This window comes from Plutella xylostella, chromosome 22 (genome assembly GCF_932276165.1).
Source record: "Plutella xylostella chromosome 22, ilPluXylo3.1, whole genome shotgun sequence".
Classification (NCBI taxonomy): domain Eukaryota; kingdom Metazoa; phylum Arthropoda; class Insecta; order Lepidoptera; family Plutellidae; genus Plutella; species Plutella xylostella.
This window is the reverse complement of record NC_064002.1, coordinates 10,382,195-10,403,297: the sequence shown is the minus strand read 5'-3', so window position 1 is coordinate 10,403,297 and position 21,103 is coordinate 10,382,195. Positions and strand designations below refer to the sequence as shown.

The following is a 21,103-nucleotide window of genomic DNA, read 5'->3' as shown; positions in this document are numbered from 1 at the left end:
CTGCTCGGCAGGAGCGCTGAGAGGCGTGTGTAACTTCCAACGTTATAAGCACTAAGCACTTTATAAGACATGAACCCCATGATTCTCAAAATAATAACATCTTCTTGTATAGTGATGAAAGTGAACGGACATCTACAAATATGACAGACTGAAAGTTGGTGCCTCTCTCTTGTCAGAGTTGTCATTGTCAGTGTCACCTTTGTTGTGTCATTGTGTCAGTCAGCTATTGCTTGTGAAGCGAAAGCAAATAGGTATTTCGAAAAATTTGTGAAAAAAGTTAAAAATTAAGCAATATAAACAATTTAAGCTTAACTTTTCGGGCTAATTTCACATCATCACAATGTTCGCGTCAAATCCAAATTACACGAAACTCAAAACTCACCTCAGATTAGCCATAAATCGACTAAAACTATTGGAGAAGAAGAAAACTGAGTTGGCTTTAAAAGCGCGTCGGGAAATAGCTGAATATATCGGGGCTGGTAAAAGTGAACGCGCTAAAATACGAGTAGAACATATTATAAGGTAAATATGACGAATGAATACTTAATTAAGTGGCCCAAGATTGGGAATTTCAACAATATTATAGTGTGAGTCATACTAATAAACATTAGCCTTGAACAAAGCTTGGTAGTGATTCATGTTATATTGGTTTGGTAAACATGTCATCTAATCATTGGTACTAAATTAAAAGAAATTATGCAACAACTATATGTAGATGTGGTGTTGGGCTAGCTAAAATAACTAGCATTAAACATTTTGGTTGTTAATATGCGTAACTGAAGTTCATTTTCCCTTGTAAAATAAAACTATATGGACTTAACATCTTACATAGGACTCACACTATGTTTTACAAGGGTCCGAGACTTAAGTTCGACAGTCACTTGCTCGACACACGATTTTTCGAAAAATTTATTTGTCAATCATTTTTGTTCATCATCATAGACTGTCAACCTGTAATGATCTGTACCTACTTTGTATGTTTCTATGTGTATGCAATAAAGAGTTTAAATGAAATGAAATCATCATTTATTCTTTGAAATTCTAAACCTCTTGCTATTTTTTGTGACAATTGCACTAAAAAATTCCATCTCCATTTAAATTTATCGGAATACCGTATTTAGTAATACAGTTGTATCGAACTTGCGACCCCTCGTATAATAGTTTTTCGAAAAAAATAGTTCATTCGAAACAAAAATGAACAACAAATAAATTTTTCGAAAAATCGTGTGTCCGTCAAGTGACTGTCGAACTTAAGTCTCGGACCCGTTTTACAAAGTATCTTTAAAATACCCAAAATCTAATTCTCACCATACACCTTATATCCCATTCCACGGGGAAAGCCATCTGACAGAACCCTTATTACATTTGAATATGGCTAGTTTTTGTTTGAATCAGATGTTTTTCCCCGTGAAATGGGATATAGGTGTAGAAAAGTGCGTATATTTTATATTACAGAGAAGACTACATGGTAGAAGCTATGGAAATAGTGGAGATGTATTGTGACTTAATCCTGGCGAGGTTTGGCCTCGTGACACAGATGAAGGAAATGGATGAGGGTCTTGCAGAGGCCATTTCAAGCCTCATCTGGGTAGCTCCGAGAATGCATACTGATGTCCAGGTTAGTAACAATACTGTTCTTCATATTTTTATGATGATTATTATGATAAAACAAATACAAGCCTAATGCCTAGTTGCACCATAGTATGTTAGATCGTTAACACCTCTGTAACATGGTGTCATCTAAAATAAAAATTCTACATTGAATTCTTGAAAGATCAAAAGTCAACAACTAATCCCTTGTTATGATATAACATGGTGTTAATGATCTAACAAAGTATGGTGAAACTGGGCTAAACATAGCACCCTGCAGGAGGCCAGTCCTCAATGATAGGTGAATATTTTTTTTCAAGAATCTCAACTATTGGCATGTTAGCTGTTAAAAAGTTTAAACCAATATTGGTCTATACAGAATAGCATACAGTCTTACAAAAGTTGTTTCATAAAGGCCACACTACTCTATGCTATTTAAAGTCATCTTAAATCCTATATTTTCTTAAAAACTTATGTTACACTTACAGGAACTAAAGGTGATATCAGACTTGTTCACTCACAAGTATGGCAAGATTTACGCAGACGCTTGCAGAAGTGAGAATGTGAACACAATAAGTGAAAAGTTAAAGCATAAGATGTCGGTACAGAGCCCTCCCAAGATCCTGGTGGAGAAATACTTGATAGAAATAGCTAAGAATTACAATGTGGAGTACACACCTGATGAGCACGTGATGAGGGAGGAAGAAGGTAAGTGTGTAACATGAATTGCATTATTGTTTACTTTGAAATATGCTTAAATATTTACGAATTTCACACATATTTAATTACATAAATACTTCTCTACATAAATGCCTATCTGGATAAAAATAATGGTTTCCAGGATTTTTCTAAATGCAAAGTACATTTATGCATTGTTTGTTCTTGTTCCTAAGTACATATCTACCTTAATGTATAAGTATTAAAGTTTTATCTGTAAGTAGGTATGTAGTAAATATATTCTATTTTGTTCAGACATATTATTATACATGCCTACATATAACAATAACCCTTTTTTATAAGTTCTTTTGTTTTTTAGTGTATTTTTGGTGTGTGGTGCTGGACACCGAATATATATTTTTTGTCTACCCTCAGGAAAAGACGCGCTGCTGATCGACATCGGCGGCCCCCCGCAGCCGCCCGGGTTCATCGGCTACCCGCCGCCGCCCGGCATGCCCATGCCGCCGCAACAGCACCAGCCGCCGCCGCAGCCCTTCCAGTATCCCACGGTGAGATATGTGACTCTTTGTATGGTTGAGACATGGAAAAATGAGGTCCACTATAATAGTGACTCCGTAAGTGGTCTTCTTAGCGAGTCGAGCATTAGCTATTAGTGTTTGACAAACATTAAGCTTTGTGCGTAGTGAAATTACTTGCCAGTCAGATTAGTATCTGTTTTGATGGTTTTAGAAACTTTCCTTTTCAACATTTGTACACATATAAAAAAAACTTCGTAGATTTACTGCCGGTTACTGACCTCTTGCAAGGACAGTCCTAGTCCTCTAAATAGGATCCGTAGTTTAAACATAGACATAAATACATAATACCATTTGTATCTTTAAGCCAATTTTATCCAACCTGTACAATTCCAGCCATCAGGCGGCCGAGCAGGAGGCTTCATAGCGTCGGGGGGCGGCGGTCCCCCCAACTTCGGGGGCCCGAGCCAGCCGATGGGCTACCCCATGCCCCCAGACGCCAAGGACATCAGCAACAGCTTCATGCAGGTACGAATATTTATTTTGACACTTATTGCGTTCATGTTTTTGTGCAGTAAACTGTTGATGCAACAGACTTACCCCCTTATTCATAAAAAAGTTACTGGAAGGATTAGCTATTGAACTGTTTTGTCACTTTCTGTCAAAGAACAAATTGTTCTCGGTCAGAGAGGGACAGAACAGTTCAATAGTTAATCCGTTCAGTAACTTTTTTATGAATAAGGGGGTTAGTTATTTATTTCTGCATGATTTATTCTACACATAAGTAGTCAAAGTTATAAATTATAAAGTCATGTAAAAAGCGTTTAGTCGAAAGCTAATTAAATAGTAATCAGCTACTGAGTAAGAAGTTGCACACCTAAAAGTTTTTAGAATGCTGATGTAGGTACTTTTAAGTATTGTATTGAATATTCTTACGTCCCTAGATATTCTTTTACCAACTTAGCACTATATCAATATTCTCTTATAAATCGTACTGTGCCTGCTTCTTTTATTGTTAGAACTAGACTTGCTTGCATGTATTGTAATGTATGTTATATTTAGTTGTTTTAGCATCGGCTCGTATTATTTTCAGGAAGAAATGCACAATCTTCCACCCGCTTACGACAGCATACACCACAATCAGGTAATCTTACATTTCGTTTGCTTCAAGTCTCATTTCATTATTGCATCTTGATATCATTATATCACAACACCATAGCACCTATTGTGTATATTCAGCAAATTATATCTGTTACCACCACCAGAAAAACTCATTTTATGGATTAACATAGTTATAAGTAAAACATAGATGAGTACATAATCAATAGAGCTTCTATGTACCAATCAATTACATATTTTTCAGCTCATTTATCTTTTACTTGCGAATCTTATGATCACTGGCCCTGATGAGTCATGTCCATAGTTCCGTTATCGATGTAGATAAACACTATACGCGATTTGCGATAAATAACGCGTTGCGATGGAACGGCACGCAAGTGTTTTTTTCTCTTTCAGTTTATCCACGTCGATAACGGACCCGCTGTTATATTTATGTTTGCGTCTGCATTACCTATTCTAATAATAAATCTATTTATGTAGGTTAATTTACACCCGCACCCTCAAACCTTCCTCTCATTGTTCCAGCCGGGCCCCACCCCGACTCCGCAGCCGCGCTTCAGAGTGCCCCCCACCGACCCGTTCCCCGAACTACCGGAGTTGCCCTCAGTGCCGTCAGACCTCATCCTGCCCTCCGTGCCCACGTCCAACAACCACTCTAATACGAATGTACAGGATGCGCCGAATGCCCCCGATGAGATCGACTTTGAAGACCTGAACCGGCGGTTCGAAGAGTTGAAGAAGAAGAAGTAAATGAAGATAAATAAGTTAACCTATATTTTTGTTGTTGTAAGTTTTTATATAGCATGATTTTATTACAATGCTTGCAAGAATTAAGCTGTATTGAAATGGCAGATGGAGTCGTGTTGTCTCGCCCTATCCGTAATTCTTTCCTGCTCCAACTTACATAACGGCTGCCATTTTCATATTGTATCTGTGCGTATATGTTTGTTATGCAAAGACCAAAAATACTTATATAGTAGGTTGGGTTTAAGTATTTGGTATTGTTGGAATATCATGTCGTATTTCAGGTCACAAAGTATTATTTATGAACATCTTATAGCTAGGCTGTGAGGCATGCCTGCCTTGCTGATTAACGCTACACTTATCATAAATTAAGAATTGGTTGAGTCTATGTATTCAATTAATTTGATTTTATAAAACATTGCATGAACGTGGTATTTACAATGACTACCGAGGCCTAAAATTGTCACTAAGAACCTGTAAAGTGCTCCAATCTTGTTGGTATAAATTGAATTTCATTTTAAGTGAGAGTATTTAAGGTTAAAGATGGGTTTATCTAAAGTCTTATTGCAGATCTAGAACTGGAGTCTTTATAAATTAGTTACATTTATTTTATAAGGTGAACACAATGTACTATTGTAATCTTTGTTATCTGACTATTGTAAATTATGTATACTGTATAAATTCTATAATTAGTTTAACATAAAAACACAATGTAATTATTTTAAATATATTTTTTTATTGCAATACAGCACTTTTAATTACATAAAGTAATCATGTTGAAATAGATCAATGGATTCAGCATTTAAGTAATACTTTCAGAATAAAATTCTTGGGAAACATGTATAACATTTGTGAGGACATCATCTGATAAAATTAAACGTGTCGGTTTTTATTGCATTTACTAACATACTAAACAGCATGCTTTATAAGTTAATACATAATATTTATTTCAGTCGTTGGCATTTCATACCGTATCAAGATTATAGTGGTTCAAAAGCAAGCATAGTTTTGGCGGTGACTATCCGTTGACCTAAAGGCACACACTATAAAACGGTACAAACTTTATTACAAATAAAAAGCCAAAACAAATAAAACGCTTTCTAACCTTACATAATCACATGTGCTGTATTTGTGAGTTTCCACAGCCGCAGTCCAGTCTTGGAAAAAGTAATTAAACACATGCATGTTCATAGGTGATAATGATCCGTTTTGAGTATTCTCAAAGCCTAAACGGTTAGTTCCCATTTATCATTATCGTATCTATGTGACGTAACAACTGTGAATTTATTTCGGTTGTATTGAATTTGTATGAAAACCGTTTCTTGCCAATGGAAACAAACCGTGTTAAACTTAGCGACCGCCTTTCCCACTGAAGTTGTTATTTTACAGTCACAGGGTCATATACCAACAAATCTTATAGCGACGCTATCCGAAAACAAAACAAATGGTACTAAACGTAACTTGTATTAATATTTTCGGCATTTAAGCTACAGTGAAAGGAACTTATGCCTCCTTATACAGATAAATTTTGAATTTTGGGCCGCCTTTTCAATAGTCAGATAAATGTTATCTGAGGAATAAAATTGTTTCTCTCACAGTCTATTACAAACATTGAGACGAGGCAGCATAAGATTTTTTCCCAAACAACTTTTATCTGACCATTGAGAAATCTGTCAGTGGCACTTTATTGAATCCCCGTCCATCGCTACAAGACATGATGCTACCCCTTAGTCTTCATCTCCACGGCATATAGCTCATAACAGGCGCAGTATCTCGCGACTGCAGACAGCTATCTTCCTGGTATCTTGTTCAGCTGCGTCCTTCTTCACTCGGTTGTTGAGTTGCACGTTGGATATCAACTTCGCCTGGATCTGCAGCTTGTTGGGAGATTCCGCAAGTAGTGTGCCCAGCGCTACTAGGCCTCTGTGGGTGGACGAATGTGTTATTGTTATTAAGGAGAAATACGAGGTATGGTTTGATTAAAGTCATCGAATATTTTTTATTAATAAATGCAGGTAGGTAAGTATTTCTTAATGAATACAAATTTTGTACGGTTTGTTTAGCTTGCAAAGTGTTATTTTCCTCTGTTGTAAGTCAGTATTTGCCTCGGCCGGCCTTTACTAATGCAACATATTCATTCAACTCTAATGTAAGTACCTGAAGTAAGCCTCATCATCCGTGGTTCTATTCAGTAGCTGCACAATACAGTCAGCTAGATCTGAAGTGTCTTGTTGTTGCGCGAGAGCGACCGACAAATTCAGCAGAAGGGACGTGGCTGCGATCTGAAACGAATACGTTAACCGTAAATATAGCAGCGAAATTATCATTAGTGGTGTTAAAGTTCTAAAACATTGTGTGATCCAGATTCCTGTTGCCTTTATGTAGTTATGACATACATTGGTTGGTGCAAATGGGTAAGTTCAGATTCAGGTTAACAAACACTTATTATTAGTTCTTCAAGATAATATTGTGTGCATGCCAATAAATAAGATATTATGTAAAAGCAAGACAGATAATTTCTCATTATTAAAATGAATATGGCCTTTTCCGAAAAGAGAGAAGTTTATGAAACTTCTCCTTCATCATGATTTGACGACATTTTCTTTTTTTTTTTTTCGTCCCATTACCTGTGCGTTATTACTGAGCGCGTTCAGACACAGCAGCGCATGTAGTATGCTCTCATGCGCAGCTAATACGAGCATCTCCCCGGCGAGCGCCGAGAACGCGTTCACTAGCACACGCATCGCTAGCATCTGGTTGGCGGGTATGTTGTCTGTAATGGAGGGTTAAAGGCACAGAGTTAGTAACCGGACTGTTTTCAATCTGCCTATAAAAATTCATTCATTGTACCTCCGAATACAATACCTTCCGGATAAAAAGTTAATTAACAAACCACTTCTACGTTACGTTGGGCATTCAGCGATTGAAACTAATTTGACTGGCAAATCCCTTCGTGACTAACCCATAGTGTTTTTCTCCAACTAAACAATATTTCTTTTTTAGTTACTTTCTAAGAGTCCATCTCTTACCGCCAGCTCTTACCAGTCACTCTCTCCCACCATGTGATTTTAAAACCATCATACATAATTATGTCTAAACAGCCAATTTTTGAATTGATTTACGAAAGAAGAAAGATAGATAAGAAAAACATAAACCATTACTTACCGGGAGTAAGAAACGAGAGTAGGTATTGTATAAATGCGGGTCCGTTCGTTGTGTCGAACAGAGCGCTGTTAATTTCCTTATTCCGAACCGCTAGTCGAGTCACATCCAACACTGGGAAGAGGATTTCTGAAAATGGGGAGGAAAACTCATTTATTAGGCCTAAATCAGATATCGCTAAAATTCCATATTAATTAATTGAAGACTTTAGTGTCATTGATAAGATAATTATTTATAGATGTAACTGTACCTTTTGGCCATTCGAGAATTTTCTTCAATAAGGCTAACGTTTCCGAACTGTGAGTACTATTCTGAAATAGATAAATAAAACATATTATAGTATTTTGGAAAATAGACGCATTTTTCCTGAAATAAAAATGACATATTATGTATCTAGCCTATCTGAAACCTAGTTAAACATTGTGAGATTTGGCGTTTCGACTTTCTCCGTGTTCGGCATCATAAGGGTCACAGTGACAGTTAAATAAAGTCCATTTTTCTCTCCACCTTTAGTTTGCAAGGTGCGGGTGCCTATATAAATAGAGTGAGTCGCCCGCGCGCCTCAGTTGTAATATCACCATGCAGAAATGACTAGGTTTCAGATAGGCTAGATACATAATATATCATTTTTATTTCAGGAAAAATGCGTCTATTATGTAGTCTGAGCCTATCTGAAACCTAGTTAAACATTGTGAGATGTGTTTATTATCGCATGGTGGAGAGAAAACCAACTGTGACCCATAAGCTACTGATGAGTGTATCAGTAGATAAATATTTGAATCTATAAATTTATAATGCATAGATTTCTAGGTAATAGATATACTAAAAAGAAAGGTATAAGTATACATAAGACTTAAGTACTTCCTTAATATTCCTGACTTGTCAGAAAGTTATGGAAGGTATGTACCTATACATATAGGTAGGTATTTATACATATGGATACACACAGTGCCTCTTCGAAAGCAATACTTATAAGTAATTATTGATCAAAATCTTGTTATTGTCAAGGCAATATTTTTAACATACACTAGCCGAATGGATGGAACCAGTGAAATACTTTGCAACAATATTTAAAAGTTGTAAAATGTAGAATATCGATCCAGGCCGCTGGGGCTCAGGTCAGCACATGCTGACTAGGGTATGTAATTCTGGACTGACCTCAGAAATGCAGCAGCCGACCCTGGAGCCTCGAGGACCTGCTCAGTCAGCCCTGTATGACGACACGGCCTGCAACACCTGGCGCGGCATCTAGTCCTTGGAACGAGGAGTGGTGCTTGAAGGGAAGATAATTTTACTAAATATCTCAGCCTCATCAGCTACTGGAAAAGATTAGATGAAGGCTGTGACACTGGCGGATAACTAAGTATTCAGTTTTTCAAAACATGATGCAGGTCACTATATTCATATTCTAGATTGACAAGTAACACACAGTCTAATTTTGTATTCTAACTAACTCGGCGGTTAACGAGTTCCTGTGCAGTCCTACTAGGAAGGAAAGTTATTTTATAAGCCTTTGCACCGATTTTGTGGGCTACTATCATTCTGTATCATCATGTGTGAATATTATGAGCTCTGGCAGCATTCCTTATTGGTAGATGACATCAATTAATAAAGATTGATTAACACAACAATAACAATTATAATAGTTGATAAATGAAACCCGGCTAACATGTCTTAACTGGGTAAGTAAATGATCAGTCATGCCACCAGGATAAGTAAAATGTTCAGTACTTCATATGAAAAACATTAACAAGGTCACCTTTAGGTATGTTCGTCAACACTAAGGGCAGGTCTCGGCCAAAACCTTAAGGCTTCGCCTTGTTGCAACTTCAAAGATACGTATGTAGGTACCTACTTACATTGTTGTAGGTTCGATTTTAAAACCATTAAGTCAACCTAGATAAAACAAAATAAAATAGCTCGATTAAATAAAGATGGTACGTAAAGATGTTAGTTGTACCTGATCAGACCTGATGCAACGACAGCCAACATAGACTCTCTAATCTGTGGAAGCAACAATCATGGTGGCGGGAACATGGACAGTTGGACGAGCCACCTCGAGCCTGACTTATCAATCAGAACTGACAGTTCGCCAACAGCAGATAGCTTGCGGCTATCTATAGGTAAACTTAGGTAGTTAGCTATACCCAAGAAAAATTCCTTGGACATCGATATTACAGTGGAACTGCGAATAACTGTGACATTCTTTAAAACAAAAAGGCTTGTTGTGGTTGTCCAGCTAAGGAAGGTTACCTACTTCAGCGACCTGGTATTGCATTCTGAAAGAACTGCGAAGAGCTACTATTATGACTAATAATTATTACTTATTTAGAAAGTTTTCAGCAAACTCTAATAAATCAAGCAGCTACCACGTCACCGCTGCCCGGTTATAACTCTGTACTAGCTTAGTAGATATATATACCAGTTCTAGCCTTCAGCTAGAGGCCAGGAGCTCCTAAATGAGATGCGAGTACGAGCATGACACAAGTAATTTTTTACTTGGTAACTAGTTACGTAACTAACTGAAAGATCCATAAAACAGTTGAGGATTACTAAAATGGAATTGTGAAAACGGCACGTCTGCATCTTAACCAGTCAGTCTAAGTAGTTTCAGCAGATACAGTGTTGAAAAAAAGTTATGAAACGTTTGCGCCAGAATCAAATTAAAATACATTTTCAATAGAGAAGCCGTTTAGGCATGAATAGGTACTTTCACCCTTTGGATTGTGCTCCAAATGATGACCTTCGAAATTCATAGAAATTTAATGACGACTGCCATTGTTTATTATCTAGCCCCGTACATTGAGTAGGGCTGCGGCTACACGTGATGTGATACACAGTAGGTATATGCATGTTCCCAGAATAGTGGAAGTTATAATTTTACCAAAAGGTAGTCGTCTCGTGCAAGAGCACCGTTACTCGATTTATTCGATACACAACTAGTAGACAGCTGCTGCGTAGGAGGTTCACGCATTTTTCAACAAAGAGCTCGGATACACACTCACAATCCACTGGGACATAAGGAAGACAGCTAATATGGTGCCACTCAGAAACCGCGATGACACTCCGATCATGATCACCCGACAGTAGGATCATAATAAATTCGGTAACTTGTGAAGCGGTATGGTATAGCAACAGTGACTTTCACGAAATCAGGAATTAGCTCAGTGCTTTTAGGTTGAACACTCGCCGGTGGGATTCACTTTGCTCACAGCCGAGAAAAGAAAATACTCAAAGCTGGAATCTGCCGATGTGTCATGACACTTAAGATAGTGTCTGGGGGGTCACTTTATATCACGAAAAACGAACTTTCAGTGCACTGCGGCGCGAGCTATCTGTTTGTATGTATTAAACGTGCCGATTACACGACAGCTCTCGTTCGTTCGTTTCTCATCAGTATAAAGTAACGCTCCTGTACTTACCGTGCGTCACCATTCCCATGAGCAGTCCAATGATCTTTAGGCAGTTTAGAACAAAAGCTGCATTAGACAGTTTCTTCAGCAGAGACATCGAAATAAAAAATTGATTGCACAACTATCCCCAGGAGCAGTCTACAGGTCACTTTGGGCAGTTCAGAAGAAAGCTGCTTTAATAGAATACCCTACCTCAGCGGAGGCATCAAATTGAAGTGCTATAACACTTTTAGAAGCGGTGCACGTACGTTACCCGATTTGTCGTCATCCATGCCGATGCGGCTACGGCGACTGCAGGTGGTTACTCAGGCTTCGTTGGTGTGCCCTTGTATGGCTATGCTTGGCAGTAAACGTTCGTCTGCATATGCCAAAATCACTGATGAATAGCGCACGTTACTCGATACCTTCTAAATAAGTCACTCCTAATGATGGCTGATGATGATGATGACCGTGCTAGCAATAGTGCAGGCGGTTCCGCTGAGCATAAAATCTCTTCCCAGACAGGGGGCGTTTGGATCCGGCAACCAGAACAGGAGTGCCAGGTGTGCGCAGCGATGCAGGTGGGACAACACAGCGGCCAGGGCAGGAGTACATGGTTGGGTCTATGCAGCGATGCAGGTAGCACAAACCGGTGGCCAGGGCCAGGACCGGGTGTACGCTGCGATGCAGGTGGCACGAGACGGCGACCAGCGCAGGAGCACAGGGCCGGGTGTATGCTGCGATGCAGGTGGCACGAACCGGTGGCCAGGGCAGGAGCGCAGGGCCGGGTGTACGCTGCGATGCAGGTGGCACGAGACGGCGGCCAGCGCGGGAGCACAGGGCCGGGTGCAGGTTACACGAAACTTCAATTTCACCGAATCGGCCTGCCGGTAGGCAGAAGGATACTTCAGCGGGTAGGTACCGGCGGATCACATTACTTGTCGCACATGCCACAATGTCCCAACATACTGAAACTCGGAGCCACGTGCTTCCTGTAAAAAATCCTATGACGGTCCTGGAAAGCTCCTGTTTGTAAAGCCTTACATAAGCTATAATCAAGTGCATTATTGTAATAGCAAAGTTTCTATCAACTGTTTTCTAAAAATATTAGAAATTGAGGGTAGAAAAATATATTTTTATTATTTTTTCCTGTATAAAATTAACATATGCTTTACTTAAAGCGGTCATTAATGTAAGTATCTAGCTCAAGCGCCACTAGTAGGACCGGAATATGTGATCAATCATTACCACGACTATTGAATGGGACCCTACTGCGTGGGATAAAAACCCCAAGCGCCGGAGCATTATGACCAGTGGCTGAGCTTTTAAAAGCAGTAAATAATAGCATTTTACTCACGGCTTATCAACTCAAACCTTCGTTGCGAAATCCTCAGTAATGGCTGCGTCAGCAGCCGGCAGGTCCCGCTCCCCGACGCCACGTGTCGCGGCGGCCGCGCCCCGCGCCGCCTGGTCCGCATCACGCTACAGCTCCCGGCAGCGAGGACTCCGCAAATTCAATATTATATTTTTCCCCGTTCGGAGCGAAGCCGACGAGAACCGTGGCTACATTGAGCCATTTTGCCGAAGTGTTCACTTCAAAAATCAAAAACCAACTGAGGCGCGCGGGCGACTCACTCTATTTATATAGGCACCCGCACCTTGCAAACTAAAGGTGGAGAGAAAAATGGACTTTATTTAACTGTCACTGTGACCCTTATGATGCCGAACACGGAGAAAGTCGAAACGCCAAATCTCACAATGTTTAACTAGGTTTCAGATAGGCTCAGACTACATAATAAACGTTCATAGTAATGTTAAAATGCAATTGAAGAGAAGAAGCAATCTTTAAACAGGTGGGCTTTATTAACAGAAGAAGCATGATATGGATTTTTAGATTTTATTTTGCCTAGTTATAATTTAGTTTATCTAAAAGTTAATACGCAGGTTAGCTGAATTCTGTGTAATTCAAATTTCACAGATGAAAATACCTTGCAGGGCCGTGTAGAAATTTTGCCGCTTAACAAAAAAGTTACAGTGCCGTTCCATAGAAGGGCAGGTGGAACTTCTTCATTACTCGCAAGTATAGTACCTATACATAATGTAGGTAATATACATGTAATGAATGTACTCACCAGTTCTCCCAACTTGACGATGTTCTCTAGTTGCGCTTCACTAAGCGCGGCGCTGCCGTCGCCCAGCTTGCCGTTGAACTCCTTCAGCTTGTCGAATATCGCCTTCAGGTTCGCCTGATCGAAGCTGGAAACATTTATAAAGTATGTCAAGGGGGGTTTAGAAAAATTTTGTTTGGGTCTTGAAGTGAAAATGGTATTTCACCAGCCAGCGCGCTACTATGGGCTTCGGGGGTGTAGGCGGCGTCGTCAGTGAATGGGTCCACGCGATTCACGTAGCTTCAGTGTACGGAGCTTTTAAAACCATTGATAACGGTTACATACGGATTCAACAGCGCTCCATATTAAGTGAACGAAAGATGCTTTCTCGAGCGACATATCACCTGTATCTTTTTATACGTATACGTCGGACGAACCCAGCCCAGGGAAGTCTGGACACGCTAAGAATACCTATAAACTCACCGTATATACTGATCATGCGGTATCAGCTTGTTAGCCATCGCGTCACTGTGGGCCGCAGTGGTATACGCGTTGCTGCCAGTGAACGGGTCTCGGACAAACCATAATCAGTAAAGCTGTATTTTTTTCTACGGATACGCTAAGAATACCTATAAACTCACCGTATATACTGATCATGCGGTATCAGTTTATTAGCCATCGCGTCGCTATGGGCCGCAGTGGTATACGCGTTGCTGCCAGTGAATGTTTTCGTACAATAGGAGGCTTACGGAAGGTGTATAGTAGGGTCCAGCCAACTTTAGCATATCAAGGTTTTACGAATCACTTGGAGAGTTCTTTAGCGCTATTGATCGTTTATGAATAAAGTTTTTTTGACATTTGCTTACAGCAGGCCTATAGGTCTCCCGTAACTTTTTATGAATAAGACCGTAGATCAATAAAAATCTAGGATCTTACCGTATATACTGATCATGCGGTATCAGTTTATTAGCCATCGCGTCGCTATGGGCCGCAGTGGTATACGCGTTGCTGCCAGTGAAGGGGTCGGCGGCGGGCGAGCCGGGCACGTAGCGAGACTCTTTGAACCACTGATTACAGTTACGTACAGATTCAACAGCTCACCGTATGTAGATATCGAATACCGTATCACCTCATTATTGTATACGTCCGGCACAGTCGTACAACATACTAGTTCCTTATAGATATACATCCGGCTAGTCAGCAACAGATCTTATTGCCACTGGCCAAACCTTATTACAACTGTGGCAAAGACTAACGGTCTTATTCATAAAAAAACCTTAAAGTAGGTTTACTGAGCTCAATAGTTACGGAACACTTTAAGCCTATTTGAGGTTTCATAAAAATCTCTATTCATAATCGTTCCGTAAACCTTCAATAACTATAGTGATGCTAATACATTTCACAGACCAAACATTTTGACATTTACCCTATTAAGTTGCCGGTCTGACGAAACCATAAACAAAAATAGCGAAAACTTTCATTCATTTATCAATATCTATTATCTATGTTAGCCACGGCTCGGCACTTAAAAAAATTTACGTTGGCTTAAAGGCGCAGTGGCCAAGCCAAAACCCACAAAAAAAAATAATTAAATTTTTACGTTACCATGGCAACTTATTTTCAGCAAATATTAACTCTCAACAAATGTCAAATCGTCAATAAAGCAGAACAGCTGTTGACCGGCCGCCATGTTTTTGTACAATAGGAGGCTTACGGAAGGTGTATAGTAGGGTCCAGCCAACTTTAGCATATCAAGGTTTTACGAATCACTTGGAGAGTTCTTTAGCGCTATTGATCGTTTATGAATAAAGTTTTTTTGACATTTGCTTACAGCAGGCCTATAGGTCTCCCGTAACTTTTTATGAATAAGACCGTAGATCAATAAAAATCTAGCTCTTTTGTTTTAAGAATAAGTAGGATCTTACCGTATATACTGATCATGCGGTATCAGTTTGTTAGCCATCGCGTCGCTATGGGCCGCAGTGGTATACGCGTTGCTGCCAGTGAAGGGGTCGGCGGCGGGCGCCGAGCCGGGCACGTAGCGGGACTCTTAGAACCACTGATGACAGTAACATACGGATTCAATAGCGCACCATATTTAGTGGTCGAAAGCCGCCTCCTCGTAGGACGTATCACTTGTTTCTTATATTATACTTCCGGCACAGTCGTATAACAAACCAATTCTTTATGTACGGTGACAAAGGCTATTCTCGTTCTAGTTACACTAAAAATACCTTTAAACTCACCGTATATATTGATTGTGCGGTATCAGTTTGTTAGCCAGCGCGTCACTATGCGCCGCGGTGGTATACGCGTTGCCGCCAGTGAAGGGGTCGGCGGCGGGCGCGGCGCGCGCGGGCGCCGAGCCGGGCACGTAGCGAGACTCGCTCTTAGAACCACTGGTGTATTTAGCATTAAGCCCACCTTTTGTGTGCTTATACCTACGTTATACCTAATTGTGTAATAAAGTATTTTTTTAAACAGTTACATACGGATCTTAACAGCGCACTGTATATAGTGGTGGAAAAATGCCTGTTTCTTATATATTTCCGGCGCAGTCGTATAACAAACCAATTTTTTATGTACGGTGACAAAGTCTATTCTCGCTCTAGCCACGCTAAAAACGACCTAGAATCCTACCGTATATACTGATCGTGCGGTATCAGTTTGTTAGCCATCGCATCACTATGCGCGGCGGTGGTATACACGTTGCTGCCAGTGAAGGGGTCGGCGGCGGGCGCGGCGCGGGAGACTCGCTCTTAGAACCACTGATAACAGTTACATACGGATTCAAGAGCTCACCATAGTCACCGTATTTAGTGATCGAAATGAGCCGCCTCGTAGGACATACGTCCGGATCACTAGGATGCCAAGCAGTAAACAGTCGTTAATCTGGTCTGGTCGTCCTTATGCCACGGTGTCAAACCCTACCATCCATCTTGTATTTATAACCATCACGCCAAAAACTAACTAGAAACTCACCGTATATACTGATCATGCGGTATCAGTTTGTTAGCCAGTGCGTCGCTATGCGCGGCAGTGGTATACGCGTTGCTGCCAGTGAAAGGGTCGGCGGCGGGCGCGGCGCGGGGCGGTGCCGAGCCGGGCACGTAACGAGACTCGCCAGTGAACGGGTCCGCGAAACTGGAGGCGAAGAGGTGGATAGTAAGTGAGTGAAAGATATGTATGTATCTCTCATCAACAGTTGTCTTATTCCTATTGTACTTATTCGACTTTACAATTGTAATATAATGTTGTGTGTTAAAGTTATATTGTATTCAATACTACTGTTAATACTAAATAAATATTTACAGTAGATCATAATCTTACACAATTGGTAAATAAAACACTAAAATGAATGGTCTTCCAAACATAAGTAGGATCTACTTATAGTAAGTTTGTCTTACCCATTGCTAGCGGGAGTAGTTTGCGTGGTGTCCAGTTTGGCGTTTGTTATTATGAAGTTGGCCACTTGCTCCAAGTACACTTGAGGAAGATCGTGTCTGTAAAAGAGTTATCATTCATTTAATATATTCAATGTAGCTTTTTAATTTAAAATTAAGGTATTAATGTGCAAGACGCCCTAAATTCCATGACACGCTATGGTGAAACCTAAAAAGCTGAACGTCCACTGCCGGCTAAACTAAGTTAGTTCGAATAGTTGAGCCAGTTTTTCATACATAGTACATAGTTTGCGGTGGACGCACATGTATGAAAAACTGGATCAACTATGCGAACTAACTTAGTATAACTAGTTCAGTAGCTGGCGCGTTTCAAATATTATAGGGCTTCCACTATGTTATTGTATTTTTGCCATATCGTTATGTCTGGTAGGTAAAGTTGGTTTTCCTTTGCATTCGTCAAAAATGTATGGGATTTCAAATGTCTAAAAACCAATAATATAATGGACAGAGTATAGTAGGAGAAACAACATTAACATTATACTGACTGGTGTATGAAGGCTTGCGCAGCCACCCACGGGTCCTGCGTCTTGTTGAACGGCAGCTTGATGGGAGGCGCCCCGTCCTTGATGTCCACGCTGAACACGAAGTCGTACTCCTGGAAGGGATGGAAGAAATATGAATTAGGACGTAACTTACTTATTCCGCTGGCTCAGCGACCCGAAATGAATCTTGGCCTCAGACATTAAAGTGAGCCATTAGGACGAAAAATATTTTTAATTATCCTAATGTGTTTTTGTTTCATTGTCCCTGACTAAGAAGTATCGCTTTAATACGTCTTGACTATGCGGTGAAATTCTTAATTTCAAAGACAGTGTGCGACACTACCCAGTATCCACAGCGATTATCTTAAAAAGATATCTGGTATTGGTTATGTGTGGAAGAATAATCTGTGACTCCGAAATATCGAGTCCTATTTCGAGCAGTATATTTTTTGATATTGATCGATGACGATTTTGGAAAGCCAATCTACAGCAAAATATGGTATCCATTTTTAAAAAAGATATATATGCTATGAGAAAAAAGATATATATGCTATGATTGTACACTTTTGTACCTTCTACAATCTCCAAACCTTCTATTCATTCATGAAAACATACACGGTCTGTGACTTTGAAAAGGTACAAAGTATAAAGTAGCTACTTACGAAGCTTACCATGCCTATACGTTAATCATTATCATATACGTTATTAACTCTTAACTGGAATCTACCTGTCCCTGATACATAGTCTTCCCCTCACTGGCCGGGTTAGATCCCATGACGTCACCGATCTCGTTCCACTTGTGCTCCGCCGCCGACCACGAGTAGCACTTCACGTTGGTGCCGCGCCGCACCAGCTTGGTCTGGCCGTCGGACTTGCCCGGTTCTAGCAGGACCTCGGGGCCTGGTAATCTGGTTGCAAAGATGGGAAATTTGAACAATTTTGTTCATGGTGTGTCGGTGATAAACAGTTGAGCTAGCAGATAGATAACAGAGCTGGTGTATTATAGTACAAGTGCGTGATACTAAATAGGCTTTTTATGCCTATCATCATCATCACCAGCCTATTTCAACCCACTGCACGGTATAGGCCTCCTCCATGTTTTTCTGTCTGTGATTTTTTTAAATCAACTGATGAGTATTTTATTCAGTAGGGACCAACGGCACATATCATGTGGGATTGTATCCGTCGAGCTAGATCGACAACCTTAGGTAGCTGGTAAATTGAATTGATTTGGGGCACCTTTTCGGCTTCGGTGTGTGAGTTTGGTACAAAAGTGTAGGTATACAGCTACAATTGAAGCCCTCAATTCCTGATGTAAATTAACATAAATGTATGTTCATACTCAGTAAGTTTGAACCCGCCGATCTCCTGCTTGGAAGCGGCCTGCACCTTCTCCACTTCCTCTTCATAGGCGGCGAGCGTGGCGGCGTCGGCGAAGCGCGCCGGGTCCGCCGTGAACACACGCACTATGCCGTCCGATGAGCCTGGAAAGATTTGTCAAATTGACAGACTATCGTTATTGAATGGTTGGCTGGCACAAATTGCTTAAGGCAATAAGCTTACCTTGTATGCTTAATATTTCTACCTAACTTTATATTTTGTAACTGAAGTGAGTATAAATAAATAAACATGTCCTTTTCTTATGTATAATTTCACTGCTCCGAGGTAGGCTGGAAGAAATTACTCTTATATTCCATTTCACGGGGAAAGTCATCTGTTACAAATAAAAACTACTCTTATTCAAATGTAATAAGGGTACTGTCAGATGTCTTTCCCCGTGAAAAAGGGTACTTATATAGTACTAATGCCGTCATTTGTACCGTCTATGTTGTGCATTTCCTATTGTAATTTCTGTGTTTGTGTGCAATAAATAATTATCTATCTATCTATGTTGGATATTATGACATATGCCACTGACCAGTGACGATGTCCCCGTTCTCCAGACACTGCACGGCCCACACGCTCTGTGCGGGCACGGGCACGGCTCGCAGGCACTCGCCGCGGCTCCACACCCGCACGGCGCCGTCCTCGCCGGACGTCGCGAAGCACGACGGGTCCACTGACGGGTTCATGCTGATACTGTGGGTAGAGGGGGCAGTTAGGGTATTGGGAATTGGAAACTTTGCCTTTATGACTCTGTTATATTTTTGTGTTATGATTGACTGGATAAATTATGGGTTTATATTGATTTTAATCTGTCAGGCTGGCTGGAGCATAAAAATACAAATACAAGCATAATTTGATATTTTGTGTCCATTTATTATGTATTAGGTAGGTATTAAATTGCCTACTTTCATTTAGAAATCTTATCAAATGAAACCATTGGTTAAGGGATGAAAACCAATGTAAAATTTTAGGGCATGGGCTCCTATTTCCCTATTCAGAGTAATTTATTTCAGAAGGCTAAGCGAAGCTTTCAAACAAAGGCTTTGTGCATGTAAGTAAGATAAATCAATTAACAAATCAAACCTGTAAATGTAGTTAGTATGCCCGTAGTAGGTGTTAAGACACTCCCCCTTGTTGGTCCAGAGTCTGATGGAAGCATCGTTGGAGACACTGAGGAATGTCTCCGGACTCGCCACGGCCAGCCCTCGCACGCAGTCTGTGTGGCCTGGAATTGTTCACGATCATGATAAGTATTTGTTATACTTCTAATAATGTAATCTATTCTGGGAGGGGGCTGTTTGTCCATATGCCTATCTTGAGTGAATTTTTGGTCTGTAGTTAGCCAGCATAAATCCTGAGTAAATTGGAGCTACAAGCATTTTGAACTGATCATTATAATCATGGACAAAATATTTTAGTTTTTAGCAACTACTGTGCCAATTTTAACTACCTGTAAGAGCCTTCACTTGGCTGCCATCTTTATTCCACAGCATGATAGTCTTATCAGCAGAAGCTGTAGCATAGAGTCCGCTGTTGAGCTCTACTATTGCCCATACGGCTGCCTGATGGCCCTTGAGGGTGACGGGAATGCTGCTCGGGTTGTTGATGTTCCATACTTTAGCTGTGCTATCCCAACTGGAGCTGTGAACATGAATAATAGGTAACGCTAAGAATCTAAGGACAGGATTTCAGGAGTGAGGAATGATGGGATATACTCCTGTATGAGAATTATGTAAGTTCTGCTTGTGTATGTAGCATGTATTTACTATCATATTAATAAGGGGGACTTAGTGAATATGACAGCATCACTGATACTTTAATAAAAAACATAAGGAACAATATTATGACATAAATTAATACCTAAAATGTACTATGTATAGTCATCATAAGACCCAACCTACCTTAGAAGTATGCCAGAGTCTCTACCGGGAGCTACAAAGCAGACTGCATTCTCATGACTCTCCAGTGTGATCTGTACAGTGGCGTCCTGCAGGTTGTACCCCAGTATAGTGTTGTCATTGCTTCCAGTTACAACTAAACCATCAGGAAAAGCCTCACAGGGGGGTAACCAACAAACACAAGAAACAAAGTTTTTGTGCCCTTTGTAAGTTACTACGTTTCTGTAATCTTTTACTCTGAAAGAATAATAAATTATAAGTGAAATGTCGTAAAGATTTAGTAAGGATATCACGTATTTTACCATTAAAACAGTCAAGATACGAACCCTTCCGGGTGCCATAGTTTTGCAGTTCTATCACGGGAAGCAGACAATATACAGTATTCTTTTGATGTGGCTACACATCGCACATCCATTGAGTGCCCACACAATACAGCACTTAGTTTATAATCTGGAATAGCCATTGGAAACCCAATAATTATTGTTTTCAACTAAAAACGAGAGAAAGAAACAATAGCGACACTTTTTTACAGAACGAAGTTGTCATGTCATCTCCACAGAGTAGA

The 21,103-nt window shown here is 40.2% G+C and overlaps 2 protein-coding genes across 3 annotated transcripts; one reads left to right on the top strand and one right to left on the bottom strand.

Moving 5' to 3' along the window:
• Nucleotides 1-199: 199 nt before the first annotated feature.
• On the top strand, nucleotides 200-5,390 carry LOC105387835 (IST1 homolog). 2 transcript variants are annotated; one of them, XM_038105324.2, is made up of 7 exons: nucleotides 200-522; nucleotides 1,456-1,618; nucleotides 2,079-2,298; nucleotides 2,683-2,816; nucleotides 3,180-3,311; nucleotides 3,877-3,927; nucleotides 4,428-5,390. In XM_038105324.2, exons 1-7 carry the CDS (start codon nucleotides 341-343, stop codon nucleotides 4,650-4,652), a joined length of 1,107 nt encoding a protein of 368 aa, XP_037961252.2. In that variant the 5' UTR covers nucleotides 200-340; the 3' UTR covers nucleotides 4,653-5,390. The 2 variants fall into 2 exon arrangements, with proteins under 2 accessions (XP_037961252.2, XP_048484836.1); XM_048628879.1 differs by having other exon boundaries at nucleotides 2,079-2,304; nucleotides 2,689-2,816.
• LOC105387820 (phospholipase A-2-activating protein) lies at nucleotides 5,363-21,092 on the bottom strand. Its single transcript, XM_048628880.1, has 16 exons — nucleotides 20,865-21,092; nucleotides 20,542-20,775; nucleotides 20,091-20,281; nucleotides 19,724-19,865; nucleotides 19,173-19,333; nucleotides 18,597-18,738; nucleotides 17,982-18,162; nucleotides 17,258-17,367; nucleotides 16,716-16,811; nucleotides 16,291-16,452; nucleotides 13,333-13,456; nucleotides 8,059-8,119; nucleotides 7,812-7,937; nucleotides 7,274-7,419; nucleotides 6,804-6,928; nucleotides 5,363-6,569 (listed from the first exon to the last, which is right to left on the bottom strand). Exons 1-16 carry the CDS (start codon nucleotides 20,999-21,001, stop codon nucleotides 6,401-6,403), a joined length of 2,307 nt encoding a protein of 768 aa, XP_048484837.1. The 5' UTR covers nucleotides 21,002-21,092; the 3' UTR covers nucleotides 5,363-6,400.
• Nucleotides 21,093-21,103: the final 11 nt, after the last annotated feature.